This window comes from Triturus cristatus, chromosome 3_2, assembly GCF_964204655.1.
Source record: "Triturus cristatus chromosome 3_2, aTriCri1.1, whole genome shotgun sequence".
In the NCBI taxonomy this organism is placed as follows: domain Eukaryota; kingdom Metazoa; phylum Chordata; class Amphibia; order Caudata; family Salamandridae; genus Triturus; species Triturus cristatus.
In genome coordinates, this window is record NC_140584.1 from 58,039,450 (window position 1) to 58,062,528 (window position 23,079).

The 23,079-nt window shown below is 45.1% G+C and overlaps 1 protein-coding gene across 1 annotated transcript in view; it reads left to right on the plus strand.

Moving 5' to 3' along the window:
* JAM3 (junctional adhesion molecule 3) overlaps nt 1-23,079 on the plus strand; it is a 363,931-nt gene that overhangs the window by 238,151 nt on the left and 102,701 nt on the right. The window contains exons 5-6 of the mRNA XM_085647234.1: nt 17,664-17,866; nt 17,970-18,069. Coding sequence (XP_085503360.1) covers nt 17,664-17,866; nt 17,970-18,069 — 303 coding nt within the window. The remainder of the gene's footprint in view (nt 1-17,663; nt 17,867-17,969; nt 18,070-23,079) is intronic.

Sequence of the window (23,079 nt, forward strand, 5' to 3'; positions counted from 1 at the left end):
AGCTCTCACATGAGCCTCGAATGCGGCAACTCCCCTCAATCCATCACTTTCGTTCCACATCCAGGACCCTACTTCTCTCAGAGTCCCGTGGTCCCCCATTTTCTTTTCCGGTGTTGTGCGGCCCAGCGGCAGTACGGCCGCTTGTTACATCACGCTCCTGGGGTGTCCAAAGATCGAGCTGCACTCGACGTGCTTGTGCCTTCCCCAAAGCATTTCATCTGGTATGGGGAGTTCCGTTGATTCGATCCTTTAAAAGCAGCCTTTGGACACCCCAGGAGCGTGATATATATATATATATACATACACTACTGGCGGTTGCCAGTAGGTAGTTATAGTTAGGACCACGTTTCCATAGGAAGAGCATTTTTTGTTTTGCTTAGAACTTTGACGTCGTGTGATGAATCTTCATGACATTTTCCAAAATAATTCTTTGTTCACATCAGCTCCTATGTGGGACGTTTGGGGATGATTCATCAAGGGGGGGGCAGAAAAAAAATGTGTTTTCGCCATGTTAATTTCCGTAGGAAACTTTAGACAAGGCTACAGGTCGAACGGGTGAACGGAATTAACCCAAATTTGGCAGTGAGAAGGGTCTTGGTCTAGAAAGCACGGTTTTGTTTATTTGGTGTAAATCTGTCCAGTAGTTATTGAGAAATATCAAAATTTACAGATATCGATATTTGGGAATTCTGCCATCTAATTGGCTGAGGCGTTACGAGCACGAGCTTGCTGCTTATTGGTTGTGAGCGCTGCGAGCGGTTGCAACTAGGAAGTGTTGGCTGCCATTTTGTGATTCCGTCGAAGCGAGTAAGGGGAAAAAAGGGCAAAAAAAGTGGGAAAGAGGAGGGTAGGAGCACTGTAACCTCTGTGGGGTGTTTAGGGTGTGCTATAAACGGGGTGTGAAGCGAAGTATTCACCCCTAGCAGTGTGAAAGTGCTGGGCTATGGAAATTAAGTAAGGTATTGCCTAGAGTCTGATGCTGCTAAGGTGAGCTGCTGCGGCAGTCGGGGATTAAAGCGTGAGCCCAAATTGTGTTTTATGCTGTGAAGTCATGTGCCGTGGCTGCTGCACTACACCTGTGGAAGTAGTGTCAGCATGTGTTTATACCTACTAGGACGAACTACTGACCCTTACTGGTCAGAAAGTCCTGGGGTACCGAAAATATGTGAGGTATTGTGTAGTCTCATGGTGCTAGGCTGAGCTGCTGCCGGACTCTGAGATGAAAGCGTGAATCCAAACAGTGTGTCATATGCTGTGAAGTCATGTGCTCTGGCCGCTGTGCCACATCTGTCCAAGTAGTGTCAGTATGTAGTTATACCTGCTTCGAGGAACTTTTGTTTCGAACATTGTAACTTGTGTATGGTGCTTAGGGGGTGTTATACAGGGAGTGCGAAGGTAAATTTGTGCGTATCAAATCAATTCGGTATTTGTAAAGTGCAAACTACTCACTCCTACGGGTCTGATGGCGCTGGGGGCATAAGCTGAGCTGCTGACGGACTCTGGGTAAAGCCGGTGAACTACTGACCCTACTGGTCTGAAAGTGCTGGGTACGGAAATTAAGTGAGGTATTGCCTAGAGTGTCATGCTGCTAAATTGAGCTGCTGCTGGACTCTGGTATGAAACCGTGAGCCTGTGTTTGCTATGCTGTGAAATCATGTGCTCTGGGCGCTGTGCCACACTTGTCCAACTTGTATATGGTGCTTAGGTGGTGTTGTACAGGGAGTGCGAAGGTAAATCAATACGGTATTTGTAAAGCGCAAACTACTCACCCCTATGGGAGAGTAGAGGTGGTGATCAAAGCGAGAGCTCTGTGCTGCAAAGTCAGATGGTCTGGCCGCTGCGTCACAGCTGTGTGGAGAATACATTTTGGCGAGGGTCCGGGAGTTGCCGTTACCTGGCCCTAAAATAGCGGGCCTAAGTTGTCAGTTGTAGGGTGGCTCTAAAAAGAGCCCTTGTGTTGATTAGTTGGAGCTACATATAAGTGCGGATGCACAGCTTCAAGTTATTCAGGAAAACTCGATTTCCGTGATCTGTGAAGTGTACTCTATCACTTCTGTAGATATCAGCCATATCAAAACGTATATTGTTGTTGTAGATGGACCCCATTTTGTGGTCTCTGAGGTATGCAGACACAGCTTTGTTGAGTTTCTTCCTAGATTTTTCAATCTGAGGAACATTTTTTTTTTACCATTTCCACTTGTCTTTGGCATATATTGGAATATACAAAGACAGTTTGAGGGAAAAGTAACATACATTGTCCAAAGGTGTCCTTTATAAGCATTTCCAAACCTACCCTAGTCAATGTGCCTAGGTCGTTTTCCACCACAGTGCACAATCATGAGGTCAGGGTGTTGGAGATGCAAACAGGGTTTAACCTAAGGCAACAATTGGTGCCACTTCAATCCTCTCTGTGCAAACCATTTAATGTCCACATTTTGTAAACCTAGGTCAAAGTCAATATGTCTCTGTTCTGCATACCTCTTGCACCGGAAAATATAGCTATGTTCTACGATCCACACTAGCATTTTAAAGGTATGGCTGGAAGGTATGGAAAGATGTCTGAAGCTCATGCAGTTCCTTGGTAGAATAAGAGATCTGTTTAAAGATGGGGAACTACTTTTTATTGCCATACAAAACGATACATGATTGGGAGACGAAAAAAGAATTCTTTTTTAAAAGTAGGGTGCACATTCGTTTTGTGGAAAAGCATCTTTGTGGTTGGTTAAGAAAAAGCAGTACATATCATAGGATAAAAGGTGTCAACTCAACCACATCTGCTACTTGCATTTGGAAGGCACTGTTCAAACTTAAAACAATCGTGAACTTTTAACCTTCACGTGCCGTTAAATATTCGAGAAAATGTTGCAAAAAAATATGGTTACGTTTAAAAAGATTTATGAACTTTTAACCTGCACGTGTTGTAGAATGTTCTAGAAAGTGTGTTGATAGAATACGTTGCACTTCTGACTTCTGTGTTGTTGAATATTAAAAAAAACTGTTTATATGGAAAATTAAAAAGAAACCAAGAGAGAGATGTTTTGGAACCTAAAAGAATCAAGGAACTATTCTAACTTGTTCTTTACATGTGGAACAAAATTATAGACCAAACAGGAAGAGGAAGAAGCAGGGAGTAGGGGGACGAGAGGAGATGGGCAGAATGGCAGACATGCACAGTCAAGTATAGCACAAGTATAGACAAACAATGGCCAAAATGAAACGCACCAACAAGGAGCACAAGTCACACAACTCGCCAACATCACACCAGCGAACGAGCATAGAAGTGAAAACCACGCTGCATTCATAGAGGATGTGTACAAAGGCGGGTCGTTGGTGTTGTGGGATGTCTGCGACCGTGGTCATCATGGATGAGATGCCCAGCACATGGGCGAGTTCACTGTCTGTTACGTTGCAAACAGCTGCTCCTCCCTACCACGAGCGCCCACGCTTTTGTACGGTGCGCTGTTGTTTCTCGTGCACTCGTACGGCACACCATTGTAATGCCTATTTGCGCATGTGCTGCTGCATTTCAACCACACCATCACAGTGCTGTTTGGAGGTGGTGCATGCCACTTTACAACATCGACTGCTGCGGCCCTTGTGGCAGGCCACACCAGAACACAGAGACACACTTACCGCACTTCTTGTACACGGAGATGTCCGAGACACTCTGTTCCTGTTGTCGGATAGGCACACCCATGTGCTGACCTGTGTACTCCGGACCAGCACACGCCGGTTGTGCATGCAGGAGGATGCGTGCGTAGCTACATGTCCAGGCTCTCTGCCAACGCTGAGGTGATAGCACACTGTGATGTTGCAGGGCTGGTGCCTATCATGCTAACACCGTGACACACTTGCTCAGATACGGGTTTGGGGGGCGTTGGCGGTCCTGGAGTTGTTCCGAAGAGTCTTGTGGCCCTCATGGGTATCCCTGTATCATGCTAATTTATTCTATGGCACCTGTGGGTGTTCTGGTGTGGCTCTTGGCTGTGTTCTCTTTCATGGTGCAGGTTGTCGTCCTGCTTAACACCATCAGAAAGCAGGTGTAAAACCCCTGGAGCTAACCTGGCTTATAGCCGGAATTTGTTTCGCATTGCAGTTGGAGTGGAAGTTGTGATGTGATTTTTTGCGTGTGCAGGACAATATACGAACTGGGCAGTGTATCTCGTCAAGATCCAGCACCTGATGCCCGATTCCCAATCAATATAAATACAATGAGGTTTCGTAAATGATTTTGTGTGTACACTGTGAGTGCCGCAACTATGTCATCGCAATCGCAAAGGTGCACCTTGTGTCTTTTTACACGGGAGCGGCTAGTCTGCATTTCATTATCAGCACTTTAATGGAAGTAAAATTGAGATAAATCTAGCACACTATTCAGAAGTTGGTGGAAACTGCAGACATCACCAGTATTCCCGCGATAAGTCCTCTAAAATGTAAGACCATGGTGGACTTCATCAAATAACAGTAATAAGAACAAGAAAGAGTTACACAGCAGTTAAGAAAACAACCAGCAACGTTATACATTTTTTTTCAAACTTAATTTTTTTATTAACATATATCAACGATAAAGTAATTAACAAAATGTATAAAAAAAAATTAAAAAAAATAACAAGGTGGAGCACTGTTGTGGGGACCATGGATGTGGACAGCAGAGCCTGGAAAATAAAGCACAAAATAAGGACGTGTGTAATGCGCATATCAAAGAAGAGAGAAAAAGAGAAGGAAAAAAAAAGCCAGAGAGAAAAAGAGGGAAGGAAAGAAAGGGAGTGAGAAAGGGAGAATGAAGAGAGTTGGAGAGATAGAAGGGAGAAGGATGAGAGAGAGAGGGGGTAGAGAGAGAGGGGGTAGAGAGAGAGAGGGTAGAGAGAGAGAGGGGGGGAGAGAGAGAGAGACACTGCCGCCCCTGCGCATCCATGAGCAAAAAATTACCTGGTGCCACCGGAATGTGCAGCAGTGGGCACTACACGTGCCCGTCAAAACTCACCCCAGATATGTTTCTGAGTCATGAATGGCAGAGACCACATCATCTTCTCCTCGGCCCGGCAGATCTCTCACATGTCACTGAGTCCGGAGTCATCAATGGCGGAGACCACATCAGCTTTTTGGGCCGCTAGGCCTGTGGAAGTTAAGTTTGTGTCACATGGTTGTAGGCCCCTGATGGCCATATGAGCTTCGGGTGGCACTAACCCTGTCCATCTGAAGTCCGTGCAAGGGGGTGGTAGGCCCCTGAGGGCTATACAGATTAGAGTGCGGCTAACCTTCTGCGCAAGTTTTGAAAGACTCTTTATGGTTGAGACAAGTGGAGCGGCAATAAAAGATGTGACGTTGACTATCTATTATATTTGCGTGGTCACATGGCCTGTGACGTATGTGCCGGACGGGTGTGGTGTGTGGGTAAAGCTGCCCTCAGGGAGTAGGCGGGAGATGTGTTGCGAACTAGACCACTGACCTGCACAGGAACAGCGAGTACGCCTGCGACAGGTAGGTATGTGGGGCCATCGTCGGAACATAAACCGAGTGGCGTGGCGTACGACAGAACAGGGCAGGGATAGCTACAATGGCGCGGACGGCTCGTAGTACTGCGTCTGTGAGTGGAGTGGATGGGCCGCAGCTGTCCCTCTGCGAGCCTGGGTGCGAACTGTTCATAACTCACACTACATAAGTATTGAAAAATCATTTTGTGATTCAGTCCGTCAGCTGGCATTTTATCCGAGGTATTTGTGAAAACATATCAGAGTGCTTTCTGTGATAGATACCCTTTGACGCTGCCTCTCCCCACATCAGCAGGTAACGCACCCTCTTCCCACATTACCATCATACCCCCAACAACCTTCATGGGCCCAGAAGTGTCCCTGTACGGTTGGACAAAGAAGAGTCTTAGACATGTATAGATTTACATATAAAAAAAAATATTTAAAGAAAAGAACAACAAATAAGAGTGAAGGGAGTCTGGTGCTGTGGGCGCTGCCACGAAGTTGGGGTGACTGCCATTCAGGATTCAGGACACAGTTACACATGTGGGATCGGTTTGTGTTAAAGAGGGTTAGTGGGACTACGTGCGCCGGCCTTGCATATCGAAATATGCCTCACAAATCGAAGGGAGTATGTTGTGTGATTGCTGACTTGGGGTCACTGCCATTCAGGACACAGTTACACATGTGGGATCGGCTTCTGTTAAAGAGGGTTAGTGGCACCAGAAGTATTGAGAGTGTATGAGCCTGTGATCGCGCTTGGTGCGGACGGGCCGCACTGGGAGCAATGTGTCTTGGCTATAGGACTGCGTCATGTGGAATCACCACTCTATCTGAATTGTGAGGCCTGCTGATCGTAGTGTAGGCCAGAGGTAGCGGTGAGCAAGGGCCCACAGCCACGTGCATACGTTGGTGGCCTCACCGGCCTGCGTAGTGCAGGTTCAGTGGCACCACATGTCGCCAGCCTTCAATATGAAAATACTCCTCACTAATCGAAGGGAGTGTGGTGGTGTGGTCGCTGCCATGAAGTTTTGGGTCATTGCATATGGAAATATGTCTAACTGATCAAGGAGAGTTTGCTGCTGTGGTGGCTACCATGGACTTGGGGTCACTGCCATTCAGGACTCAGGACTCATTTACACAGGTGGGATCGGATGGTGTTAGACAGTGTTAGTTGGCACCACGTGTCCAAAATTCAAATTGCGAGGTCTGCTGCCCGCAGTGTAGACTGCTGAGTGTTCGTTTGTACTTGAAAATTAATTTGGTAATTGTACTAAAGGTATAACTGATATAAAAAATGTTCAAGAAGAAAGGATACTAAAAGGATATTATGTAGATTTGAGGCCTTTAATAGTTACTTGCCTAGTGGACTCTGTAGTTAATGAATGAAGAAATAATTTCCATTGGGAGCCCTAATGAGTGCAGTGTAGGTGTATGATGGCAAGATGAAATAAATATAGAATACACTGGCGAAGTGTTGTATTTTCTGAGTACAATCTTGTTGTTAGAAATTAGCATTTAAAAATGGAATTGCTAGCTGTACTGCCTGCAGTGTAGACTGCTTTTCCATTTTAGTTTTCATTTGAAGATTAATTTGGTCATTGTAGTAAAGCTATAACTGATATAAAAAAAAGTTCTTGAAGCAAGGATACTAAAAGGATAATATGTAGGGTGTAGGACTGTGATACTTACTTGCCTACTGGAGTCTGTAGTTGCATATAGAAATACCCCTCACTGATCAAAGGGAGTGTGGTGGTAACGAATTGGGGTCACTGCCATTCAGGACACAGTTACACATGTGGGATCGGCTTGTGTTGAACAGATTTATTGGCACCACGTGTCGCCGCCACTGCATATGGAAATATGTCTAACTGATCAAAGAGAGTATGCTGCTGTGGTTGCTGCCACGGACTTGGGGTCACTGCCATTCAGGACACAGTTACACATGTGGGAACGGCTTGTGTTGAACAGGGTTAGTGGTAGTACAGCTACTTTCCTAGTTTGAATTTTATGAGTATGTCAGCAATAAATATAAACATAGTTGGGATTTTCACCAAAAACTACTTTAAACTTTATTTCTTTTTCAAACTTCACAACAGTATTATCTTCCATTTGTTGATCAACACCTAGTCATATCCAACTGTTATTTTCTGTACAGTTCTCTTGACTAGCAAAGAAACGTAAGTCTATATCATCACAAATTTGTTTTATAACATTTATATTAAAACTCGATTTCGTGCCGCATGAAAACCTAGACTTATCCAGATGGTTCCTGTTGACTTTGAATATAAACTTGCAGATGTCTATCGATCCGAACATTTGGTAGGAACCAATTTCTCGATGTGAAAGTATCTTCAAACTGAAGCTGTACATTTTTTTCCTAAGTGTCTTCTCCTGTGAAATTTCTTCCCACATTTCTTTCAATTCTGTGTTCTCAGAGTTGGTAATATATGACGTGACATAGTGAGAAACAGCAATTGAGTTATGTGCATCATATTGTATGTTCATATTTGCATTTCACGTCTTCAAAATCTCCGTATTGTAATCATTATTGTACTTCGATTCTTCTGTTCTTTTTAAATTATAAGTATTTTTGGGTGATTTTCGAGTGATGGTATGTCTCATTGCTGACATAAAACTGTTCACTCTTCCTTTGGAAATTACTGGACGTGGAAAGGGAAATCAACAGTTTGTGTAAAATTGATCTTTGCGTTATCTTTTCGTCAGCAATACTTTCCACATTGATGACTTCGATATGCAAATACGCCACACTAATCGAAGGGAGTCTGGTGCTGTGGTCGCTGGCAAGAAATTGGGGTCACTGCCATTCAGGACTCAGGACACAGTTCCACATGTGGGATCGGCTTGTGTTGAAGATGGTTAGTGGTACCATTTGTCGCCGGTCGCCCACAGTGTAGGGCAGAGGTAGCGGTGAGCTAGGGTCCACAGCCACGTGCATACGTTGGTGACCCAAGCAAACCTTGCGTAGTACAGGTTCAGTCGCACCACGTGTCGCCGGTCTTCCATGTGGAAATGCCCCTCGGTGATCGAAGGGAGTCTGGCGCTGTGGTCGCTGCCATTGAGGACTCAGGACACAGTTACACATGTGGGATCGGCTTGTGTTGAACTGGGTTAGTTGGCACCACGTGTCGCCGGTCTTCCACAGTGTAGGCCCGAGGCAGCGGTCAGCAAAGGCCCACAGGCAGGTGACGTTGACTTGAGCTGCACAGATTGGGAGCATTTGGTCTTCTTAACCCATTATAGTCTCTTAGACAAGTTGCGTCGCTACTAATCTTGAATTGTGAACCGTGTAACTCCAGTGTAGGGCGGAGGCAGCGGTCGGGATGGGTGCACAGCCACGTGGCGTTGATTCGAGCTGCACAGTTAGTGGCACCTGGAGCACTCAGCATGTGCGCACCCTGCGATGAGACGTGGTCCCGGCAGACCGCACTGGGAGCAATGTGTTTTGTCTAATGAATTCTGCGTTGATAAGGCCACATGGCGATGACTTATGGTGCAGTGAGTTAGTAGCACCTGAAGCACACAGCGTGTGCGCACCCTGCGATGATGCGTGGTCTGGGCGGGCTGCACTGGGAGCAACGTGTCTTGCGAACTGGACTGCGTCATCTGCAATCGCCACTGCATCTGAATTGTGAGCGCTGCTGTCCGCAGTGTAGATCGAAGGCAGTAGTCGGTACAGACATAAGTCTGCGGTGCTGTGCCGCTGGGTTCGCAGGGGCCCTGTGTCGAGGAGGCCCGCGGTTATGGCGGCTGCCACGTGCCAGGGTGAGGGCTGCCGTTCTGATAGACCCGTTGTTCTTCCCACAAGTGAACCACGCCTAGGGCCTGGTCTATTTATTCATACTCCTACGCTGGAGTGGCGTACGTTGGAGCAGCCAACTCCGCTTCCAGGGGGGAACAACACAGCTACATGACCGTGATCTTCCCCACTGCCTGAGGTAACATGGTTGCGTCCACTGTGCACTACTCTACAAGTATCAATAGTATATCTCCACATGGAGAGGTTTGTGTTTTGCATAGTGAGGTCTGTGCAGCACATGAGCGTTACACTTGGCATTGTGTGCTTTATCAGTGATGGGTGACTTGCCTCCTTCATATATAGTTGGTTGCTCATCTCCCAAAATTCAGCTATTGTGTGGCTGAGGAGCATGGCGTTTTGGGATGGTCCGTTGTTCTGTTTTGTGCTGCCTCGGTGGTAGTAGGGGGGGTGGTCCGGGGGGGAGGTTCTGGTGGTGGTGGTGGAGCTGCGGCTGGGTGTTGTGGCGTTGTTGGGTGTCGGAGCTGCATGATCAGTAGCTGAATCACGTGTTGGTCTTTAGATGTGGCTGTGAGTTGGGTCAAAATAACGGAGTAGATAGTCGACCTCCTTACACCAGTTAAAGGTTGATGTTTATTTGTTACTGCTAACTCGGCTTATCGCCTGCTTTTTGGATCGCATTGCAGATTTGGCTGGTCGTTATATGGGGATGTGGTGTTTTCGTGTTTTTTTTGCACGGGAACGCCTACTGTGCATTTCATTAGCGTTAGATGTGGCTCTTGTTTGTGGCGATTTTATTGGTGTAAGGTATTGATAGAAGAGTGGTGAGATTTGCAGTTTTCACCAAGTTGAGAATGGGATGATAATTAAAAAACACAGAAAAAAAGATAGGTTTAATGAACGTTATAAATAGAAATTAGCATTTAAAAAACCTTTGAAATTCACTGAAAAAAACATAGGTTTCAGGCACGTCATAGTTAGAAATCAGCATTTAAAAAACCTTAGAAATTCACTGATAAGACCATAGGTTTCAGGGACGTTATAGTTAGGAATTATCATTTAAAAAAACCTTAGAAATTCCCCGATAAAACCATAGGTTTCAGGGACGTTATAGTTAGTGGACATTTGACTCATATAAAACCAGAGAAATTTGCCTGGTACAGTTAGTTGAGCTAACTATAACTCGCGCCCCTGCAATGCAGTGCTGATGATGTCACATATTACATCACTCATGACCTGGTCAGTGACATCACTGATGACATCTCAAATTACATCACTGATGACATCATCCACGTGAAAATCAGATGCACCTGAACAGACCCTAATATAAGACTTGATACACCCAGTCTAAAATACAGACTATAATTTTTGAAACCGTGAACACACCAATACCAGTTAGTGCATATCCACTCTCTAATTTATAGGTCTACACACATCCATTCATTCACCTATACACTCACTCATACATACAGATATAAATGAGGTATATATATATATATATATTATCTACTGGCGGTCGCCAGTAGATAGTTATAGTTAGGAGCATGTTTCCATAGGAAATCTGAAAATTCTATTTTGAATAACTTTGGCGCCGGTTGACGAATCCTCGCGAATTTATCAAAATAGGTGGGGCGCTCCGCTCCGCTCCGACCCTGAAAGTCTCCGGTTGATTAGTCAAGCGGGGGCCGAGAAAAAAGGGGGGTCCCAAAAAACATTTTCCCTATGCATTTTTCCATAGGGACCTTTAGTCCAAGGTACAGCCCGAATGGCTGAACAGAATTATTTGAAATTTGGCAAAGAGAAAGTCCTCAGGTCAGGGATGTGCCTTTTGAATATCTGGAGTCAATCTGTTCAGTAGTTCCTGAGAAAATTTCATTTAAAAGTACATATATATCTATAAGCGTGCACCGTGCGCGTACGGTAAGCATACCGTACGCGCACGCTGACGTGCGCGAGCGTAATTCTGATTGGTGGTTACATGACAGTAAACATTCCAGTCGGTCGAAATCAGGAAGTGTCGGCCGCCATTTTGTCTCTCGCAGTCTGAGGCAGTGAAAAACAAAGGTGGAGAATGTGAAAAGGGGGCAGGGTGGACAGTTCCTGACCCCCTAGCCTTTGTCAGGGGGTCACTGAAGGACCCCCAAGGGTGAAAACATTTATTTTATTTTTTTCGAAAAAACGAGGGGTGCGCGTACTGTGCGCGCACGGCACGGACAATGCTTCGTGGGTGCTCGGTGCGCAAAGCGCACCGTGCGCCCACAGAGCGTAATAAATACATAACTTAGCATTTAAAAAACTGTACAAATTCACTTAAAAAACCATAGGTTTCACACACGTTATAGTTAGGAATTAGCATTTAAAAAACCTTGCAAATTCACTTAAAAAACCATAGATTTCACACATGTTATAGTTAGCTGGACATTTCCCTCGTAAAAAAACAATGAAATTCCCCCGGTATAGTTAGTTGAGATAACTATAACTCGCGCGCCCGCAATCCTCTGCTCATGACGTCACATATTGCATCACTCATGACATGGTCAGTGGCATCACTCATGACATCACTGATGACATCATCCTTGTGATAGAGTGGCGGTTGCGCGAGTTATAGTTATCTCAACTAACTATAACGGGGGAATTTCATTGGTTTTTTACGAGGGAAATGTCCAGCTAACTATAACATGTGTGAAACCTATGGTTTTTTTAAGTGAATATATATATATATATATATGAGTGTATATAAATATATATATATAAAAACATTTATATTAATAAATCGCCTTTTAAGGGTTAATTAGTGTCCCTGCACTCTCAGCTCTCATACAAGCAATATTCGACTTATTAAACAATCAAACACAATCTCAAAGCAAAAGGGGGAACACATATTCTGATAGCTTGCTCACACACAAAGGGGGTTGTAGCTTGACCACAGGGATCGGGTTTCACAACCATCCAACAGAAAGAAAATACAAGCATTGGCATAGCCAATAGGTCTCGCTTTTGGGACCTTATAAGTATTTAGTTATGCAGCACAATATCCTTACTGCAACAACATTAACTGTTGCATGGCTAAACAGTTATAAGGTCCCAAAGGCGAGACCTATTGGCTATGCCAATGCTTGTTTATAATGTGGTGGCACCTTATAAGTGAGATCCGATAACAGTGGTTGTTCAATGCAACGCCTCCGACACAAACTCCGGTCAATTCTGTGATGACTCTTGGAAGATGAGCCACGGCAACAACCAATCCCTCTCACAACCAAGAACTCACATGTGCGCAAACAGGTCTCTGGATCTGACTGGGACTTAAATGACGGTCTTTGCTGCATTCTCATGGACCAATGATATGGCTAAAATACCATCTTCCCGGCAGACCTTGGCATGGTTCTCAAAGGAAGAAAACTGACTAAGCGGGTGAGGCATTTGATGCCAAAGAGCTAGTGAGATATTTCATTCTTCAGGATCCACCAACGAAGCATCAACCTTACCTGACCCCTTGAAAGACGTTTCAAAATGGCTTCCGCCCCTTCTAGAAAGGGCCGGTCTACAGGGGCCGGGTACGCTTACAGCGAGAGTAAAATGGCGGTTCATGAAAGAAATACCTTTATCCAACAGCTTGGCAAATAGTGCAGTATCTAACAGACGCAGAAACACTGCTCAGGGGATCAAAGCAGATAGGACATCATTCACAGCCGGTTAAATGAAGCCGGCGAGGGTGAGTTTTTCTCATTAATTATACAACATGCTGCTGCATACAAAGAGAAGCCAAATATTCGGGGATTTTTCGCTGGTATGAAAGGAGAAGTGCTGCAGGGTTTGCAAAAGAGGCTAGCGCTCCGCCAAGTCGGCACATTTTGGGATGACACCGCATGGACATCTTCAGAAGTTACTGTAGGTAGTTAAAGGGCTCTGCGTTTAGTAACTGAGGCTCTTCAAAGGCAGCTGCAGCGCACTTCTTTGCAAGTGTCTGACACTTAATATCTTTCTGCTAGTAAAACCAATTTTAATCAAACACTTTCAACAGAAAGACTACAGGCTAAGTTTTTCAACAAACGCTCTCCATGCGCAGCACGTAAACAGCTGCCACAGTGCCGGCTCCACAATCACATGTATACAGTGTTTGCGTACACGTAAGAATAAATTTACTACTGTGATAATCTTGCTCCATCTCCGAATGCCCGTCATTTCTAACATTTTGATGGGCACCTGTGTACTGTGTTATTCTATTAAACAACAAAAAACTATTCTACAGCACAAAAAACGACCGATTGCGGGTCCAACATAATTCTGGCAGGAGAGGTATGCGGAACGAACACAGAGAATGTAATCTGATGTGATTTAGTAACATAAAACAAAGGCCTCATGAGAGTGAAGCAGTCCATGGACAATGGGCTCATTTTACTAAACCGTTAAAGAGACTGAAAGAGGAGATTGGCTTGGAAACATGTTTGCCTGACTGATCTTGCTAACACGTGGTGAATACCACAAGCTTTTTTTTTTTTTTTTTTTTTTTAAAAAGACCTTTATTTATTGTACACAGCAGAGCGCCTACAACCCTGCGGGCCGGCAGCGGAGGACACATTTGCAATTATGTCGGATCACACAGCCCTGTGCCGTCAACCCGGAGGTACGGCGGCGTTGAGGAATGCAAGCGTACCGAGAGGTAGAGAAGAATGTTGCAGGTCTCAGTTTCATATCGAACAACCACGAATTAAAGGCATGATGTCCTAGGAGGCATAAGGTGCCGAACAGTCCAACTCCCCCCCCCCCCCCCAACCCCTGAAACACCGGTCAACACTGCGCTATCGTATGTGCCCTTGGCTCGGGCCAGCAACCCTCCCCCCCCCCCCCCCCTCCCAGCGCCCCAAGCAGCAATGGCAGGTGTCTAGACATCTCCGGGTTCTTCCTGCACAATGGAAGGAGGCTCGCAAATGCCCCCCCTAAAATCATTCCACTTGGACCACACCTCAACCCACTTGCGAGGGCACCCTCTCGCCACATATACTGTCCTTTCCTGCAGCATGCACCAGTCCATGTCGCCGGTCCAGTCTGACAGCCTCGGCGGAACAGCGCTGCCCCAGAGCCTGGCTATGTTCCTCTTTGCTATCATTTGCTCAAGTGTCACCCAGAGCCTCCCTTTTGGCGGCAGGTCAGTTGGTTCCCATATATTGAGGAGGCACCTCTTGGCCTCCGGGCGAATCTCCACCTCCCACACCTCCTCCATATTCCGCACCACCCTCCTCCAGTACCTCTGAATCTTCGGGCAGTCCCACAGCACGTGAAAAAAGGTTCCATCGCCTCCACACCCCCTCCTACATAGCGTTGTGTCCGCCCTACCCATCATATGTAATCTCGTGCAAGAGATGTAGACTCTGTGTAGGATCTTCAATTGGATCAGCCGCAGTCGGGCCGATATCGCGACCTCACGTGGAGAAGCCAAAGCATGCAGCCACTCCTCGTCATCTATCTCTAACCCTTCAGCGACCCACTTTTCTTTAAGGGGAAGAAGCAAATCTGGGGGGTTATTAATAAGTTTTTTGTAAGTGAGGGATATGGCGTGTTCCGCGAGGAGTCCATCCAGCAATCTATCTTCGAGCGGGGAGGCTGGTGGCAGTTTGACCTCCGGTGGGATATTCGCCTGTAAGGAGTGACGCACCTGCAAGTATCTAAAATATTCGGCATCTGCCAGCTCGTATGCGTCCTGCATTTGGGCGAACGTACGGATCCCGGCAGGTCCCCAGATGTCTTTAATTTGAGAGATGCCGATCAGATCCCAATTGCGGAACCCTTTGGTGCGCCGCAGATTTCCCAACGCTTCTGAGGCCCACAGTGGCGTGGCCATCGTGAGGACTCCGGACCATCCGAGCTTCTTCTGGGCGATGTGCCACAGCTGTACCGAATGGAGTGTCGGGCCGGTGAGTCTGCGCACACCCCGTCTAGAGTAGAGTGCTATTTCATAGTTCCCCCGGGAAGCAGCCATCTATCCATGCCGTAAGAATACCACAAGCTTAAACTAACTTCCCCATAGATATTTTCAAGATGGTGTCACTTTCCTGAACCTGCTGTGCACTAATCCGTATAAATACTGTTTACCCAAACACATTTTTTTTTTTTAAATGGAAAATATACAAGATCACAGGGTGCATCAGCTATTGCAGTAATTTTGTTTCAAGCAGCACAGCTCTAATCAGCCGCAGAGCTGCAATTTAAACTGAAACAAGCGGAGACACCTTTAAAGTTGGAGTGCGTATAAAGGGCAGTTTTCTGTAACAAAAAAAAACATAAATAAGTTTCAATTTTATAAGCAAAACGTTCAAAAAAGTTGCCAGCGGTGAACACATCCCAGTGATCCCCAGTAGAGGAAAAAAACACTAAAGATTGTGGTAAGAGGGAGGGGGGATGCTGAAGGTGAGAAGGTGAGATGAATATTTTAAATTGCACTTTTTTTACACACTTTACATACTTCTCTGAAGACGCTTTCTATGCTTTCTACGGCACTCACAGGGAAGGGAGGATGTGCTTCTTTGCAAAGGGCAGAATATTCTGCTGCAGTGTCCTTCGCAGAAGCAACCCGCTGCAGGCGTATGGTCCATAAATCAAAAGGTGCCGCAGAAGGATGATTGTGTGGTGATGACATGTAGAATGTGTTATCACGAGCCGTCGGTCATCGCCTGGAAGCTTCTGTAAAGCAGGGCGCGACCCCGGTGGAAGGGATGCGTGCTGGGTTAACGCCTCGGGTCTGTGATAATAGGCATGTGTCTGCATCTTCGTAAAGCAGTAGCCATAGGAATTATGTCTAAGTGAGCCGAGTTTAATCTAGCGGTGGATAACACGGCGTCTGCGAAGCTGCCTTTATTGACTGCCGAGGACACCCGCCCGCACAAAGTCAGCTCGGAGCAGCACTCAACAATAGTGTTTCAGTCAGGGTATAAGCAGGGGCAGAGGTGGGGAAGAGGACGCCCAAAAGAATAAAGGTCTAAGGGCAACAAGCCCGGGAGTTGTGTGCGCGCGCTAAAATGTTATTTTTAACAAAAAGCACGCGAGTGGAAAGTGAAAGCAGCCGCACGAAGTCAGCTCGGAGCAGCGCTCAACAATAGTGTTTCAGTCAGGGTAGGAGCAGGGGCAGAGGTTGGGAAGAGGACGCCCAAAGGAACAAAGGTCTAAGGGCAACAACCCCGGGAGTTGTGTGCGCGTGTGCGCTAAAATGAAATAAAAAAAGCACTGAGTGGAAAGGGAAAGCAGCCGCGAGTGTAAGGGTTCCCGCGAGCGATGCGCTGAGGGCATGATGAGAGCGGTAAGCCAGATGGCGCCTCTGTTCGTAACTGTGCACGTAACCGCACGCTCTAGGCCATACAAAAAGCTGTGGTCGGCTTTTTAAAGCCCACTCACTAAATGTCTCGCCAGAGCAGCGCATGCGCTGGCTCAGGCGAGACCTAAAAAAAGAAAAAAGAAAAGCACTTTCCAACTCCAACCACTAGATGATGGAATATGCACAGTATGTTAATCTAGAAGAGTCTGTGCTACAAAACTATTGTTACAGGTAAGTAACTAGTTTTGTTTCGTGGTGGTCATTTGGTACATATAAAGTGGCAAGTGTAAATGTATTTGTGTGCATGGCAATGTGAAGAGGTAAAAGTCTACCAGGGACCTCAGGTTGCGTCTTAACAGCCCTGCCTGGGAAATGGGCTACTCCTGCCCTTTTCCCTGTGCCAGAGGAGAAATATTGGCAGTTGACAGTTGGGCTGGACTGCTCCACTCCACTTAGAGCAGAACGAAAGCTGATTTCAATATGTCTGGTCCCTGTATTGTATGGAGTATTATACTTGACAAAAAAAGCAATGGAGTGCAATGCAGACTTGAGCAATTGCCACGGGGATGATACTTTTGCAAGCATACACCCATCACATATTTTGTATTTCAGGCTTTATTATTGCACATGGAAAGAAAGGTAGCACTTGCTAATGGAGAAATGTGTCACTGCATTTTATGGATAATTATATACCACTTTCCGTTTGCCTTTTGAGGCCTAAAGTGTTTTATTGGTGGCAAGAATTGACTTTGATATCGTGTATGCAGCTCTGGAAGCCTATTCTCAATGCAGTTTTGTTACTTTCTATCTCAATTAATTTATTTTTATTTTACAGAGTTTTATATCTACTTTGTTTCTTGTTGTTCCTTTTCTCATTTTGTATACCTAACCTTTTGCTATATGTACAGGATTTACTATATGCATGTCCACTTGTTTAACATGTCTCCTTCTCTGTACAGCGCCCGGATACCTGGACAGGGCATGTTCGCCCTATATAAAACGTCCAAAATAAAATAAATTAAATATGCTTCACATGCTTTTTCATACCAGTTTGCATTGTTGCTGTAAAATCATTAGATTACCTTCCACTTTCCTTTTCCCTCTGCAGTGAAACCAGTGATTCCCCAATGCAGTGTTCCCAAAGCAGTTCCCGTAGGCAAGTCTGCCATTCTTCACTGTCGAGAGAATGAAGGCTTCCCGGATCCCACGTACCGTTGGTACTGGAATGGTGAGCCACTTCCGGAAGACTCACGGACCAATCCGAAATATGTGAACTCTTCGTTCACAGTGGATCCCAAGACAGGCACTCTGGTAAATATCCATCTTCAACTACAACACCTAAAGTGCTATCTGTGCATTTGGTGGCTCCTCATTGGTTATCCTGCCCTCTTCTCACTCTCTCCTTCATGCACAGGTTTTTGGAGCCGTTGCTAAGGGAGACACAGGGGTTTATTACTGTATTGCCACCAATGAAGCAGGATCAGCTAAGTGTGACGGGCAGACAATGGAAGTCTGTGAGTTTGCATTTGATTATATAATTTATTGACTTTGCATGTTCATGGTTGTTGAATTAGGTGTTGACGGATAAATATTGATAATTGTGTGAATGACTGTTTAGGTTTTTTTGGTGCTTGGTTATGGAGCAACTGTAAATGCACAAAGCAGTCTGTATGGAGGGGCATCAACATTGTCTGAAGCATAATATCAGGAATGTTGATCCTGCATCAAAGGACTTTCATTGATCATCAAAAATGCTTGAATAGATCCCTGGTGCTTCGGACGACCTTGTAGCATCTTTATACATAGTCATTCTTCCACAGTTCAAATTGTAGAATGTCTTTAAACTGAGAATTTAGTAAAAATGCCCAATGGAAGTCTATCAGAAATGCCATTTTTTCCTGAATATTTAAAATGTTGGAATGAGATGTTTAAATTTCTAGAGTCCATTCAGCAATATAGTATCCCGCCAAGGGTTGTAGGGAATGTGGTGTATAATACACGGGACACGGACTGGAGTGGTAGGCCATCCCGTGTGGATATGCTAGCTCCGCATGACTAGTGCGGGGAAGGAAAAAAATCCTTTTTAATATATAACGCTCACACACTAAAGCCGGGAGCAAACAAGGGTAGGTCTAGGCAAATAGCCGGGGTAACCCTTGACGAATGTGCGGCTGAAGAGCCTCACCCCCGCTCCTGGGATGTGATACCCATCAATTGTGGGTGACACAACAGAAAGACAAATGATGGGCAAATATTAACACTGCCCATACAATAGTGCATGACACTACTCTGCAATTTACATCTGTGACTCAATTTACCTGGGAGATATTTATTTGATACCCTGATGAAAGCCCCGGACCTTGTCAGGCCTTAGAATAGGGCTGAAACATGTCAGTCAAAAAAACATAGGGTTGTAGGACAATAAAAGTCCACATTACCCCTTAGCTTTTGTTTTAGCTTTCCCCACCCTCTCCACTAATAAAGGGATACCTAGGAGAAGACGAGGGATTTTTAATCTTTAATTAAGCCCCCTGGTCACCCTATATCTTTAAGTGCTCCCTGAAATACAGTTGAGCCCACCCTGACCTTTAGGATTTAGGGTGAACCTAATGATGAAGCATGACACTACTAGAGTGTGTGAGGGTTCTATATAAAAAAGGATTTTTTTCCTTCCCTGCACTAGTCATGCGGAGCTAGCATATTCTCATGGGGTGACCTACCCCTCCAGTCCGTGTCCTGTGTATTATACACTAAAATCCCGACAACCCTTGGCGGGATACTATATTGTTGAATTAAGTTTACAAGGGTGGACGTATCCCCATCCTCTTAATATTTAAAGAGGCCTCTCAACCCTTCGGGTCCCACAGGGTCGCTCCTGTGTAAACCTTGTTTGTTTACCATAATTTTCTAGGGTTACATCATCTGTCATATAGCGCTCCTTTCAATATTGTCTGCATGAAAGTAAAAATGTAGCCTTGATAGGCTTGCATTAAGTGAGAACTAAAATAGAGCCGGAAGGCACCATTCCCACAATGCCATTTATTGGTAGTTGGCCAGAGCCAGTGTTTTTTTTTGTTTTTTTGGACTTGCTTCAGCAGGCTCTCGCATGTGGGGTTTTACACCTCTGAAACATCTTTTTTTCTAGTCGGAATTTATTTTAAACTGGTTTCCTTCAGTCTTTGATCTCCTATGAGGAAACATTTTTTGCTCTCTCTGGCATATTTTTTCCGTGCGAATGCCATCTTTATTTGCCAACTGCCCTTCCTGTGGAAGGAAGAGTGAATGATCACTTTATATAGTGCGGTAGCTGCCTCAGAAGAGGTATTCCAGTTGTAAAGTGAAGGTACAGAACTGACAGTCTAACCCTAATGGAAAATTAAGGTTTTCAACGTTTTCTGAAATTCGAGCAAAATTTTTCTTTGCAAAATGGTATGTTCTTTCCTGAGTTTTGCAGACGAAAATGGGAAGGAGCGTCCTCCTCTCTTAGCTCTGCACACACTCGCCACCTACTGAAGTTATAGTTTGGCAGATCTAAGTGATCTTACCAGCTGATATGCGGTAATTGATCTTCCCCTCTAGAATTTTGTTATAGACATAAGTTAAATCTAGAGAAGATAGCGATAATAATGCCCTGCACTACACATTGAATAATATATTCAGGCATTTTGTAAGCATTCCTTTTTCATGTATAGTGGATTTAATCCCTTCTAATTATGGGCGAAGATTGAAATTGCAGATTGTTGCCGCTATGCCTGTTCTAATAGACAAAATGAATGTGGCCAGGCATAGTGCTCTTACAGATCTTACCCACTCCGTTTGCTCACAACAGGCTAACTATGATGCCCTGGCATTGGTCTTAGAAAATATATATGATATCATGAGGGAATGCTTTACACTACAGACCACTAATACACATAGGAAAATCAAACATAATCAAACATGGTTTAACAAAGACTGTAGTATGGCAAAATCCAAACTGAGGCAGGCCCTAATGGGTGGTGAGGCGGTTGACATTTAGAGTTTGTACAAAACTGTATAGAGTGGCTCAGTTTAAGGCCCATCAAGATTGGGATATTAAGGTTTGGTATGATATATATGAGGCCGCAACCCATAACGACACTAGAAAGTTTTGTCAGCTTGTAGCCAATAATGAGCATAGTGCCACTGAACGTCTAGCTTATAATATCCACCCTGATGTGTGGCACAAGCATTTATTCGGACCTTTACACAACTACAAAGCTAGATGCCTTGGAACAAATATATTAAAAACTTTAGATCAGACACAACAATGTGATTTAATTATTGAACTTAAAGATACCCTGCCGCCCATAAAGGCTGTGGGGGTAGGTAAAGCCGCTGGGCCCAATGGGGTACCTGGTGATCTTTCTTTCTGATCCAAACAACTGGACTGCCTATATGAACATGCTAAGAAACTGAATTGTAAAAGGGATGGCCATCCCCCCCTAGTTGGAAAGCTGCTGAATTCCTCCTGTACACAAAAAGGGTCCAAGGGATTCCCCTCTTAATTTTAGACCTATTAGTCTGATTGATGTGACCCAAAAAGTATTTGACAGACAGATATTACATCATCTCGACCATTGTATAGAGGAACATGGTGCATTGGGGCATATTCAAGCGGGCTTCAGAAGCCAGGTTAGTACAGTTGATCAGATTTTCTGGTTTACGACCATCTACTGGAAAACTTCTACTTTAAAAATCCCACTTGTACCTGGTGTTTGTGAACCTCAAATCCGCGTTTGACGTAGTCCTCCATTCTAAACTATTGGAGACATTGAAGAACAATAATAAGATCCCGTTAGTCTTGTTGGATATACTTATTCGACTTGATAAGGATACGTATGCCCAAGTCTGGTGGGGTACTGGGGACGAACTAACTGAGAAGATTGATATGCACAAAGGTGTCTGCTAGCGATGTGTTCTGGCACCCACATTGTTTTCTTTAGATCTAAACAATGTTGTTGCTCACCTTTAAAACTGCGAAAATAACTTTTCTAGGCTGACTGGTAGTAAGATACGTTTGTCATTGTTTCCAGATGACACTTTACTTGTATCTAAGACCCCAGCAGGCCTACAAATCTTGGTAGATAGATTCCTGTCTTTCTGCAGTGACCGTGGGTTGGTAATCAATCACCAAACAATAAAATTAATGGGCATTAGCCCACATAGGTCTTATGGAAGTTCCATCATGTTAGAGGGAAGACCCTTGAGTAGAGTAAATGAGTTTAACATTATCCAAAGATATGTCTTGGTCTTGCCAGGTGGACAGGAGCTCTTTGAAATTCACACAACAAACTGCAGCAATCATAAGGCTTTACAGATCCTCTGAATGTAGGCACTTTTCCCTTGCCCTAAAAATCTATAGAGCAAAGGCTGAGGGTCGCGCACTATGTGGGGCGGAGCTCTGGGGTCACACATGTCTAACTAAACTTAGCTCAGCGTAAAATAACGTTCTTAGAGCACTGGTGGCTCGCCCTACGAGTACATCTTTGCTAGCCCTACGACATGATTTGGGAGTTCTACTCATAGCTACCAGAGCGCTTCTAAGGCCATTGTGGTATTGGCTAAGACTTAATATGACTGTGGCCCTTGATAGCTTCAACAAAGCCTTCTTAGAGATTGTGAAATTAAACAAATCCCACAAGATTAGGTGGATGAAGTATATAAAACATACACATCGCGAGCTAGGTCTGGGGGACTCCTGGCCCAGTGAACCTCATTCAACCCATCTCACGAGGGGTGTTCTTAAGGAAACCTTCATGGGGAAAAAATGGAAACCGGAAATAAGAACTATTAATTATGGCTCCCTTTCCAGTATTTTTATAGACATCAAGTCTCGGGTAGAATTTAAACCCTTTCTTGATTACCCGATTGTCCCAGCTGCCAGAAGGTTAATTCTAAAGTTAAGATACGGCACTCTACCTCTGCTTTCCTTTTGTGCCAAATGGAAGATCAATGCTATTAGCAGCACAATCTGCCCGGTATGCCAGTTGACAGAAGAGACCCTTTCACATTTTATTTTCATTTATCCTGGTTACGCCTGGCCTAGGCATTTCTGGATCATCCTGATATGTAGACCGCTTGGCAGTGGACATTCCCTCCAGGTGCTCAGACATTTATGCACAGAGACCAGGGAAGTGGTAGTTTGTGCTGTTGCGAAATAGCTTTATTGGAACTGGGTCACAAGAGCGAAGCCCATGTCCACCTCTGGCTTGATGTCTGGAAATAGTGAGGCATAAGTTTGTTTTCTTGTTTTTTAGTCAAGCTGCAAATGAAACTCTCTGCGTTTAGATGATACCGCTCCGAAATTCGCGAGGCACCAGCACCTTGTCCCCGGACCCCTGCCCAACGCACTTTGCCGACGGCCCCTGAGGAAGGGAGGAGACTACTTGAACCAGGAGCAGGTCCTGCAGCGCGGGAGACCGCTCCGAAATTCGCGAGGCACCAGCACTTTGTCCCCGGACCCCTGCCCTGCACAACGCACTTTGCCTATGGCCCCTGAAGGA